Below are 12,429 nucleotides of genomic sequence, written 5' to 3'. Positions count from 1 at the left end.
GACGAGACCATACACAAATGATAGTTAGTTTAAATCTAGTTTAAATCAGAACTGATTACAAGTAAGATAAGATAAAATAAGATAAAATAAGATAAGATAAGACAGATAGGATAACTTACATAATTTATGTACATCATAATTTGGTTGTGCTCAGACGAGCCCTCCATCACCACCTCCAGTTATCTTGATCCTCCTGGTTAGCTTGCCAGTACTTTCCATTCCTGTGTCTTTATTTAGAAACACCACGTATGTTAATGTTGGACACCCTTGTGGTCAGTGCCCTTAATGGCTGATCAGCCAGCTTCATTCCCTTTCTCTCCAAACCATGACCTTTTCTACAACTTAGTCAAGTAGTTTTGGTGATGATTTCACAGTGTTAATGTTGGGTTTAGGGACATAAATGCAGACAGTAAAGATGGGTGGATACATTGGGGCCCATGAGCTGGGGGGCCTGTAAAGAGAATAGTTGGAGAGTGGGCCCTAGCAAGTGACTCAGATCGCCACCTCAGAAATGCACCTGTGTTCAAAGAAGAATTCACATTAAATTTTTAAAATAAAATGTTAAAAGTCAGCAACAGTCTGCAACAAAATGATTATTCTACATTCTACATAAACTATAAAAAACTATAACTAAACTAGGTGTTAAGTTGGTTCAGTGTTGCAGCAGTGGTGTGGTGATACCTTCAGCTGCAGGATTTCAGGTCTGGACTGTGGTGTATTTTGGTTGCAGGTGGGTGTGGTTCAGTATGGCTCCACAGTGGTCCATGAGTTCAGTCTGGGTGAGTACCAGACGGTGGACGAGGTGGTGGAGGCTGCCAGGAGCATCAACCAACGGGGCGGTGAGGAGACGAGGACGGCACTGGGCATCAACGTGGCACGGTACGACACAAAATGAAACCCCCGGTGAGGAATAAACCGGCCAGGTTCACTCATACACTTTTCCTCACTGTGCAGGTCGGAGGCGTTCAAGCGTGGTGGCCGGCCCGGTGCTCAGAAGGTGATGATAGTGATCACAGATGGAGAATCTCATGACAGTCCACAGCTGGTGCAGGCTGTTGGTGACAGCGAGAGAGACAACATCACCATGTACGCCATCGCTGTGAGTCTGTCCCTCTTCACCTTCAATCCCTTGAATACCCTGCTGACCCTGCTGTACTCTGCTGTCCAGGGTCTCTGCAGATCCTTAAAATGTCTTAAATATGACATGAAAGGTCTTAAAAGTTGTTTGGTTTTGAAGTTAACGTTACTTTTATAAAGTTGTATCAACTTTAGTCTCACCTTTAAGTGTGTTTTTAGAAGAAATGAACTGATCACTCTGTAACAACTACAAAATGAAACCAACATCAATAACCACCAATGCAAACTGTGCATGTATGTTTTTGTCAGTACGGACATGAAATAGGTCTTAAATTGCATTCGTAACGGTGACTTAAGACATACATTTAACTTGCAGAAATCTGCAGAAACCAGACAGTTTAGTCCTTTCTGTACCTGAGACATTGGACTTTCCTTCATTAATTGAAACCAAACATTTACTTCTTGTTCTCCCTTTCATGTCCACCAAAACCACTCTGTTGTTTTCTGACTCTGGATGTTAAAGCCTCTTTGTCCTGAGTGTGTCCTCCTCTGTGTCTCTTCCAGGTTCTGGGTTATTACAACCGCCGTGAGATCAACCCTGAAGCCTTTCTGAGGGAGATCAAGTTCATTGCAAGTGACCCAGATGAGAAACACTTTTTCAATGTGACAGACGAGTCGGCACTCAAGGACATCGTGGATGCACTGGGAGAGAGGATTTTCACTCTGGAAGGTCAGCTGACAGGCAGCATCTTTGTTGTTTGGTTAGATGTCTGCATTTGGTGATTTTGAAACACTTAACTAAACAGGTTTTTATGGCCAAAAAGTTTGCTGTAACGTGTTATTATCAGTGGATCTTATCACAGATATATAGTTTCCCTCAGCTCTGCAGAGCATTTAGGCATCTTTAAGTCCACAGTTTTACGTTTTGGTTCTGACATTTGTGCTCTTGTCAACCTTGTTTCCAGCAGCATCTGTTTTCTGATAAACCCTCTGTAAACCACCTGCTCAGCAGCAAACAGCACACAGACACAGTTATGACCAGCTGTTGAACAAAGTGCAACACCTAGTGACTAAAGAGACAGATATTTCCCAAAAACAAAGCTCAAAGAGTGCGAATATTGGAGTTGCATTTATCAGGTGTTCACATGAAAAGGTTGTCATATGCAACTGGACTTGGTAGAGTTCTTAATGACGTTTCTCCTCTCATCCATGAGGCTTCCTCAGTTCTGAACTGAAGAAACCTTGACCCATATACGTTACATCACAGACTTTTGAACTACTTTTATCGGCTTGAGGAAAGCTTTACAAAAACAAAACCTTCATGAATCACAAATTCATGATAGAAAGAGTCATGACTGATCTTGTTTGCAGTTCAAGGTGTTCCACCTTTAGTTCAAGGTGTTCCACCTTTAGTTCAAGGTGTTCCACCAATTTGTCCTAGTGCCCAAAGGCTGAGCAGCAAAGCCCTGTCTAGTTCTTTTATTATTTTATGACTGCACTGGACACTGGAGTTCACAGAGTTTGCCGAGGGACAGATAGCTTTACTAAATGTAGCTGTGGTTAGCTAATTAGCTCAGTTAGCTGTGCAGCTAGCAGTCCTATCAGCTAACTCTGCTTGGACTGGGAACTTGGAGCACAGAGGGGGTGTTCTTGTTTACGCCTCTGGTACAGGAGCTCTGGAAGATGGAGGTTTTCAGGCCCAGGGTGGGAGGACCCATCGGTGATGGTGAGCTACTAGGACCGCTAACTGTATGGCTAACTGAACAAACTAGCTAAAAGCAACTAAAACAGTTAGCATCTACAGTTAGCAGTAGTCAGTTGTTGCTTTCAGAACAAGTAAAGCTATCTGTCCATCAAGAAACTCCTGTAAACGTATGTATATTTTGATGCTAACTGTTATGTACTTTTGCTTAAGTAAGATTTTATTTGCATAACTTTTATTTGTAGCAGGAGTATTTCTAAACTGAGGTTTTACCACTTTCATTTAAAGACAAGATCTGAGTACCTGTTCCACCACTGTCAGCTGCTGAGATCTGTCTGGACTCAGCAGTTCAGACTAACAAAGAAAGAAAGACTTAAAGGCTACAGAGAGCTAGGCTGCTGATTCACAGTAGGATCAGCGCTACAACTCAACGTTTGATGCTTAAAATATCTTTAAATGGCTTTCATTAAAATGTAAAAGTGACAGGATGTGTTCTGTGTTTCTGATTTGCAGGAACCAGCAGTCAGGGTCGAGGGTTTGGTCTGCAGATGGCCCAAGCTGGATTCTCCTCACATTTAGTCAAAGTGAGTAGCTCACAATCATATTTATTTTATTTAGCAGATACCTATTAGTTCAGATTATAGAGATTCTCTGTGTTCATGTTAGTACAGTTGTTCATGACAATGAGTCAAACTTTCTGTCTCACTGCTGTTTTGGATTTGATCAGGAGGAAAAGTAGATTGAAGTTCTTGCCAGTACAATTAGTCCAACCTTCATCACTTTCAGCTTCATGCATCACTGAAAACATGCATTTAATTTTTTAACACCAGTATGGTATAAAAAGAACATTATGTATAGCAAATGGAACATAATTACAAAGCTTTTTTTTCAATCAAACAAAAGACTTATTGTTAGTTTGGTTAGAAAAAAAATCTAAGGTAGGGGAACAATAAATCAAATGCACCCTGCACCTGGGGGGCATCCCACAAAGAGGAAAAGTCAAAAACAATAAAAATAATACAAAAAATAATGAAACATTGAGTCGGTTCATTTAAACATACAGGTATGATGTTTGGGGCGTCACGGTGGTGCAGTGGTCAGCACTGCCGCTTCACAGCAAGAAGGTCCTGAGTTCGATCCCCCAGCTGGATCAGGGTCTTTCTGTGCAGAGTTTGCATGTTCTCCCCGTGTCTGCGTGGGTTCTCTCCGGGTTCTCCGGCTTCCTCCCACAGTCCAAAGACATGCATGTTAGGTTAATTGGTGACTCTAAATTGTCTGTAGGTGTGAGTGTGAGTGTGAGTGGTTGTCTGTCTCTGTGTGTCAGTCCTGTGATGAACTGGCGACTTGTCCAGGGTGAACCCGCCTCTCACCCAGCAACAGTCTGGTATGATGTTTGCGTGGGGGACTGCTTTGATTGGTGGAACTGCAGTAAACTATGATAATTGGTCAAATTTACAAAAAAGTTGCGTTGATTGGACAAAATCGCAAGGTCATGCAGAATTCACATGGATTGCTTGAATTTGCGTTGATTGCTGCGATCACAACATTGCAGCTTCCTGGAGGAACTGATAGGTTGCGACCTCACTTTGTGTGGAGTTCAAGCTTGGTGAACTTTGAGTGGATGTGGCGTTCAACCACCTGCCAAAACTCCACGGCCTCGATTTTGAAGTTACTGAGCAGTTTGGGAAAGGCAGTGGGGTTCTCTTATCCTTGCAAGGCAGCTGAATTCATGGGATCATGCAAGAATCCATCTTGCCAGGACGTCTTCCCAGATGTTTCTGTGTGATAAGCCATCTGGTGTGTCAGGTTAGGGTTCTGTCCACAGGTCTGTGCTTGGCACAGACACACACACAAACAATTTAGAAGCAGCTGAAAAGACAACTAACTGTTTCTACCTGACGTTACCAGGTGTGTTTCCTTGTTAGAAGTGCGATTGTGATGAGTTGTTGTATGCAGTGAACTGGCATTGAATCATACAGTTGTACAGATACTGGACTGTACTGGCCTACTTTCACCCCTAGACCTGACTCTTGTTTGGATCAGTCACTTCTCACTTGTGATCATAGTGGCACTAAAATTGAATAAAGACAAATAAGAAGTAGCTTTGTTGACAGGGTTTTGGATTTTGATTTCCAAAGACCGGTCTGTCCTCAATAAAAATAGTTAGAATTTTCCATAAATTATTCCCGATCCTTATGGATACTTTTGTAGAGATTCAGCAGGCTAAAGTTTCTAGTTGATGTTACGGATTTTCCTCCAGTTTTCTCCAGCAAAGCAAATCATGATCCAATAAAATCAGCAGCAGACAGAAGCAGAGTTGTTTATTTGATCAACTGTGATTCCAACAGAAACACAAAAGATCAAACTAGACTGGTATCAGTGTCATCTTTAAACCGGCTCTGGTCCTGACAGACGTCTCAAGCTGCAGAAAAAGAAGCTTCTAGAAATATTTCTGTTGTTTCTTGTCCAGGGAAAAATCATTTTCGACTTGAATTCCGACGTCAGGGAGTGAAGACGGTGTCGTGGAAACTTCCTATGTGTAACACAGAGCAGATGGTTTTCTTGAACGTAAAGCTGCCAACAAAACACTCACACACATTAATACATGCAGGAGGAACACACAGGAACCGACTTTAACCCACACACACAAAGACACACACGCATTTATTAACAATCATGCACATCATCACATACACAGACAAATATGTTAAGTGTTTCCTGATCTTCAGTTTCAGGATTAAAAGGTAAAAATGTGAAATCAGGTTGAAGTCAGACTGATGTGGAAAACAGACGACACAGTATCACCTGTGACCGAGTCTTCCTCCTCTTCCTCCTCCTCTTCTTCTTCGTACTGGATTACAAAAGCAGCATTTTGACATTTAACAGTGAATGTGCACATCCAGAGGCAGTCCATGTGCAGCTCAGATCCTGCAGACCTGCTGGATGCTTTGTGGCGCTGCCGTCGCCAAGGATTTGGTCATTCACTGTGGTCCTCGACTCAGTGGCCCGTAGAGACGATGACTCAACGCTTTAATAACTTTCATATCTGCACTTTACGACTGCCAGAGTTCATCTGAGTGTGCGACTGACTGCGCACACGTGTTGAGAGACGGTGCGACTGACTTTAAGGATGATACTGGGGTTGCTGATGGCTGAAAATGATTTTACTTTCTTTCTTTCTTTTTTTTAACCAAAAATACTGCAAGCATAACTTTACTGTGCTGTTCTTCCCCCATCACTGGTGCTGAGGTGAACACCAGAATCAAACTGAGACCTCACCAGGTTCTTTAGATGTGTTTTTAAAGGAACAGTTTTTGGGAAATATATTTATTTACTACCTTGCCTTGAAGAGCTGGATATACACTGTGAGATTTTGGGTTTAGCAGAACATTAGCTTGCTAACTATGTTAATATTAGCCTCAACTTGCGATTCTCCTTCTGCAATGTTCGAACTGCCTGTTTTCAGTTTTCATTCATTTTTTTTGTCGACCACCTCGTAGTTTTTGTACGTGAACGAAATTATCTTTGGTCTCATTTTTTCCCAACTGGACCTCAGTAATGTAACGTCTGTTCTTCATGGTTCTCTGCTGCCTGATTGGTTCAAACAAAGTGATTTTGGTGAGTTAAGTGTCAGTTTGCTGAGAATGAATTCAAGTCAAAATGCTCAAGTCCAAGTCAAGTCATCAGTCCAGTTGTAAGTCTTTTTTGATTTTGTCAAGTTGAGTCTAAAGTCTTCAAATTTGTGCCTCGAGTCTTACTGAAGTCCAAGTCATGTGACTATGCCAATCCAGAGTGCCAAACGAGAGCCGAAACCAACCAGACATGACCCTTTAGTTATTCTCCTTAAAGACAGAAAACTTGAGTTTTATGATGCGAAGGACTAAACCTCCTGCTCAAACCCAGAGAGGAACAAACTCAGTGAGAATTTAGCCAGCTGGTTACACTGAACGAGTCCTGATTCCAATCAGTATTTAAAGTTTCCAATCAACAATGAGATCAGATCAGAGTTCAGATTCGGTGCTTCAGTGCTGGGACTGTTTTTGATCATGGGACTGATATTTGACTTGTTTATGACCTGTGTTCCAGGGGAGACTTGACTCAGCTTGACTTTAAGTTTTGCATCTGAGTCACGGTGTGTGACCGTCTCGCTGTCAACATTCAACTTGATTAATAGTTGATCAGTTTGTACGATGAGTGAGCTCAGTTCATCCTCATAAAAGTTGTTCACTGGGTGGAAAGTAGCAAAGTACTTTTCCTCAAGTTCTTTATTTAAGGACAAATTTGAGGTGCTTCTACTTTATATGAATATTTCCATGTAATGCAACATTATACTTCTTACTTTACAGATTTTGATTTCATTTCCCGTCCATATATGTGATCATATAGACACCAAAATATCTGACGGATTCATTCAACAATAAACACTTGCTGGATTTAGCACAGAGATGTAACCCTGTGTGTGATACACGGTGCCCATTATGTTGCAGTGATCTCCTTTAAAATCCAAGTTCTGTCTTCAGGATGGGGTTCTGCTCGGGGCGGTGGGAGCCTACGACTGGAACGGAGCCGTGCTGAAGGAAACCAAACATGGAAAAGTTGTTCCACCAAAATCGTCTTACAAGCACGAGTTTCCAGAGGAGCTGAAGAACCATGGAGCCTATCTGGGTACTGATATGTAAAATAATACAACCTGCACTGTACTCCTTGACTCTGTTATTATTTTTCTATTTTTGTCTTTTTGAGTTTGATACCTGATTAGTTTGATAGTTACAGCATTTAACCAAATGTCCACAACCAGTGGAGAGGCCGTACAGTGACTAAAGGTTGATCCCCTCAGAGCTTTGAATGTGGTTGAAAGAAACTGCAATGCAGCCATAAGATATTGATATTTCTTGTGCACGGCACAACCAGGAACTATGGCCTGATGGTGGTGCTACACAAGAGGTCAGGGCGGTCACCAGAATAATTTGGGTATTTTTATTTCTAAGACAGCAAGCGGCAAAATGTTGGTCACCCACTTTGATTGACTGGCCTGCAGCACTGTCTTCAGGCTGTATTAACTAGGAAACGTAAGGGACACACTTTAAGAAATTGGGATGATTCATTCCAGATCCATTCTTTTCCATTTCAGGTTACTCTGTGGGTTCGCTCATTTCATCTCGTGGCTCTCAGCTCTACGTGGCTGGAGCTCCGAGGTTCAACCACACCGGCAAGGTCATTGTGTTCACCCTGAAGAACACGGGAAACCTGACCATCCTGCAGGCCCTGCTGGGAGAACAGGTCTCAAAAACACACGACCTCTCCATGATGATCCGACTGTTTGATCTGATGAGACTCATTTAAGACAATTTTGCATTCAGACTGTTTGCAGAGGTTTTTCTGAATGTTGGGTTTTTAAAGTGTGAAAATCATCATTAAACTCAGAAAATGAATCAATTTGCGGCAAACTTTTGAAAGGTTGCAAAAAAAAGAAAATGGCACGTTTCCCTCAATAAGGCTAAACAAAGCTCTTAAGGATGTTTTTTTCAATTTGGCCAGTTGAAATTATTCTTTCATGTCAGAAACTTCTTCTTCTTGTGTTATTGAAACTTGTTGTGCAGCAGTTCTGATCTTGGTTTGTGTTGTTCTTTTACAGATCGGCTCGTATTTCGGCAGTGAGTTGTTATCGATGGACATAGACGACGATGGACAGACGGATGTCCTCCTGGTGGCAGCACCGATGTTTTACAGCCAGGGCTGGGAGAGAGGGAAGGTTTACATCTACACTGTTACACCACAGGTACGTTCAAGCAAACAATAGGAAGGAATCGACGTAGGGCGGGAATGTCTTGGCATCTTATGATTTGTTTTGATTCTGATTCTGAGGGCTACAACAATTATCCATGTATATTAATGCACCAACTTTTATGCTTTCAAGCCAAAGTGTGCCAGTCAGATTGTATCTGTCTGCAGCTGCTCAGCCATCCTCGCTAAAGCAAAGACACAGCCTAGTTTAGAACATAAGTACAACATATTTACATGTCTGGTGTTTCACCATCCAGTTGGCCCGAGACGGCCAAGTCTTAAAAAATAGTTTCAAACAATCATAATCAAGAATTGGATTTTAAATTTCTGATTAGTGACTTTTCTACACTGATTCCAAATGTTTGCAAAGAGAATTTTGATGCATCTAAGAATCGATTTCTTCCAGCATCCTTACAATCGACCTGTGGTTCTGCTTCATCTGTCCACAAGCTTGACAATGGCCGACCAACATGTATGACAATTTATCTGTTCAGGAACAGTTGATCGGTCCTCACTCCACCCAGGGAACCTGGAATTCTGTCCGACTCTAAAATTCTTGCAGCTCAGAAACTGACTCTAATCTCACAGTATATCTCTAGATTTATGTAAATCCTACACTCTCACTTGATCTTGTGATCCTGTGAATCCTGCTGCAACATCTTACAGCAAAACCACGTCATTATCACAATACCAGCAAATAAAACACAACTTTGTTCAGACAGGACGCTTCAGCAGGCTGCTAAATACACAGAAATATCATGCAGAAAGAGAAACTAAACTATATGTCTCCCTCCAGACATCCCTCATCCTGCAGGGGGCGCTGGACATTTCTAACCACTCTCAGAACTCTCGGCTGGGTTCGGCGTTGGCCCAGATACCCGACATGAACGGGGACGGATTCAGGGAGTTGGTGGTGGGAGCGCCGCTGGAGGACAACCACCAGGGGGCGGTGTATGTCTTTTATGGGCAGGACAAAACCATCCAGCACCAGTACAGACAGGTAACAGACGCTGAAGCAGCTCAGCCAAACGGAAGGAATCTGAACAAAAATGATCTTTATGTTTGTTCTCTCACGTTCTCTCTGCAGCGTCTGTCCGCGGCAGGGTTTTCTGCAGGGCTGCAGTACTTCGGTCAAAGTCTCCACGGCGTTTTGGACGTGAATGGAGATGGGCTGGTCGACCTCGCAGTGGGAGCGCTGGGAGCTGCTGTCATCATCTGGTCAGACATCTCACACACATCTTTTAGCAATGCCAGCGGCACGATGCTATGAATGACAGTGTTCTCTCTGTTGTTCCACCACTTTGATTCCATCCATCCTTCTCCTCCAGGTCTCGCGGCGTGGTGAGGATTCAGGCCAAGCTGACCTTTGAACCCGAGAAGGTCAACATCTTTAACAAAGACTGTCGGCGAGGAGGGAAGGAGGTCACCTGCATGTCTGTGACCGTCTGTCTGAGTCTGGAGTCCAGGACAAAGACAAAGACAAAGAGCAGGACGGATGTTGGTAATAATATTTATTATGACAGTAACTGCAGATTCAGTGAAACAGGAAGTTTCTTAGACATCTGCAACATGGGCCAAGTTCAGCCATATTTATACTTAAACTTCCTATACCTCCTATACTTAAACTGAATTAATTAGTTTCACTGACTAAATGTCAACTAAAAAAGACTAAAACGTGACTGTAATTAACTAACATTTTCAGTAAACAAGACTAAAAGTACATTTTAAATTCTTGTCAAAATTTACACTCCTTAAAAAAATAGTTCTATTCTTTGCAGCTAGTTAAAAAAAAAAAAAGTTATCTAGCTAAAACATTTCGTTTTAAGAAAAATGTTTCAGTGTTTATTAGCACATTAAAAAAGATAAAAGTTATATTGTTTGCTAGCTAGCTGAAAAAGAAAAAAATGTTGCTAGCAAGCTAAAATAATAAATTAAAAAACAACATTTTTTGATGGCTAGTTAAAAAGAAAAAAACATTTATTATTTGCTTTTTAGCTAAAGAGTTAACAAAATGCTAAATTATTTGCGAGGCAGCTAAACAGTTGGTTAGCCTAGCTAGCGTCCTCATGATGGCTCAGCAGAAAAAAGGGCAGCTATTTTAAAAGTTAAACCTCCTCAAGTGGAAGTTTAAAGTTAATACTGAATCATAGCTTCAGAATTAAATTTAATCTTGGTTTAGAGTAAAAACTAAACTGAAGTTTTACAGTTTACATCTAATCTTTTTTTTTATTTTAAACTAATTTAAAGTTTGATGCAACATCATTTAATGCAGAAAATGAATTCTTGCTGCAGCTTGTAGGAGCTGAATGAAAGAATGGCGCTTGTTTTTCACTCCTTTGCAGCCCTTCTGGGTTGTTGCACGTCTTTCAGTTGTGCTCTCACAGCTCCACCCGCCTGAACATTGTTCTCTTGTTTCCATGCAAAGGTCAAAATGGGCTCCGTCCTTGTTTCTTGGTGATGCTGGTAAACAGTGACTCTGATGAGGAAAACATTACACACACACACACACACACACACACACACACACACACACACACACGTTCTGTGGAACGACATCAGTGAAGTGTGAAATCAGACCAACGGGGTGAGACGACTCAACTCACATGAATGAACCCAAAGTGAAAACCTAATCTGTGCAGAAGGAACAAAGTTCACAGTGACAGCGGCGTCTCTGACGTTTGTTCATGAGATCATGTTGGAGATGATTTCACTCAGCTGGTCAGACACTTCCTCCTGAACCCACACGAAAACTTCAAAACTTTTCAGTCCTAGTTTTACTGAACATGATTTTTTTTTAGTCTTAAAATTAGTTATTTCTGTCCCATAAAAAAAGTGAAGGAAACTTTTTTTCAAGGCAGTTGCCTTCACTAGAGTTTCAAGTTTTGAATCAAACCTAAACTCTTAAAACTTTGAGAAAGTTTTGAAAAATGTAAAACCAAATAAGTTTGTAATTGAGTTGACAAACTTGAAACTTAAAAGAACTTTGATCAGAGTTAAAATATTTGGTGAAGCCAACTCAAATGTTTTCAGTAAATGCAACTCAGAATTTTCATTCACACCTCTCACTGCAACAAGTTAACACACTTAAACTTAAACCTTAGTTTAGTTAGTTTACTTTAAGTTTTAAGTTTTCACTACTTATTAGAATGAATTAATGTGAGCAGCGAATAAACCAAATAGTTTTGTTGATCTATAATGTTTTGTTGAGATAATTTACTTTTCTTCTTGAGATGAAATTGAATCTTGTGAGTTTTAGAAACCACCTGAAAAACAACAGTTTGGAGACAATTATCTCAGCGAAACGTTATTAGTTGGTCAAACTTTTTAAAAACTGGAGTTGGGCTCAAAACTACCTTGAAATTTAAAATTTTCTCTACTTTTTTGTTTTTGCAGTGTGTTTACTTGTTGCAGTGAGAGGTGTAGTTGGATTTACTGAAATCAATAATATTTTAATTGAACAGTAATCAAAGACTCTATGTAACAGTAACTATAGTTAAACTCTGATAACCTCCACCTTTGAAATTTCTCAGTTAAAAGAAAATGTTGGAGCTGATTGCCTCAGACTGTTTGTACTGACAGCACAGCAGCTGATGTTGCTGCTCCGGAGCAGGTTGAACCACGTCTGGATGAATTAAAGGGAAACAGTTCAATCCTGCAGATGATAACAGCTGTCTCGTCTTCCAGCTGTGTGGACGTTTGTGACGAGAGCATCAGAGTCATCCAGATGTTTGGTGTTTTGTCCGTCTTGTCGTGGACGTTCCCTCGCAGCAGAGGTTCCTCATGGTGCTTCGTGTCTCTGTGTAATTGTCTTCAGACATGGCAGCGTGGAAACCTCATGCTAACATGCTAACTCCAGTTAGCACGTG

General features: G+C 41.3%; 1 protein-coding gene across 3 annotated transcripts in view; it reads left to right on the top strand.

Moving 5' to 3' along the window:
- Positions 1-12,429, top strand: part of itga11b (integrin, alpha 11b) — a 47,569-nt gene that overhangs the window by 22,589 nt on the left and 12,551 nt on the right. For all 3 annotated transcript variants that reach the window (XM_084734612.1, XM_084734611.1, XM_084734613.1), the window contains 10 exons: positions 731-879; positions 955-1,099; positions 1,642-1,807; positions 3,293-3,363; positions 7,300-7,444; positions 7,911-8,059; positions 8,415-8,558; positions 9,360-9,563; positions 9,651-9,781; positions 9,892-10,064. In XM_084734612.1, the coding sequence (XP_084590738.1) occupies positions 731-879; positions 955-1,099; positions 1,642-1,807; positions 3,293-3,363; positions 7,300-7,444; positions 7,911-8,059; positions 8,415-8,558; positions 9,360-9,563; positions 9,651-9,781; positions 9,892-10,064 (1,477 nt within the window). The remainder of the gene's footprint in view (positions 1-730; positions 880-954; positions 1,100-1,641; positions 1,808-3,292; positions 3,364-7,299; positions 7,445-7,910; positions 8,060-8,414; positions 8,559-9,359; positions 9,564-9,650; positions 9,782-9,891; positions 10,065-12,429) is intronic.

The sequence above is a fragment of the Lutjanus erythropterus genome, chromosome 13, assembly GCF_056507025.1.
Source record: "Lutjanus erythropterus isolate fLutEry1 chromosome 13, fLutEry1.hap2, whole genome shotgun sequence".
Classification (NCBI taxonomy): domain Eukaryota; kingdom Metazoa; phylum Chordata; class Actinopteri; order Lutjaniformes; family Lutjanidae; genus Lutjanus; species Lutjanus erythropterus.
Note: the sequence above shows the minus strand (reverse complement) of the source record. Positions and strands in the feature narration are given on the sequence as shown.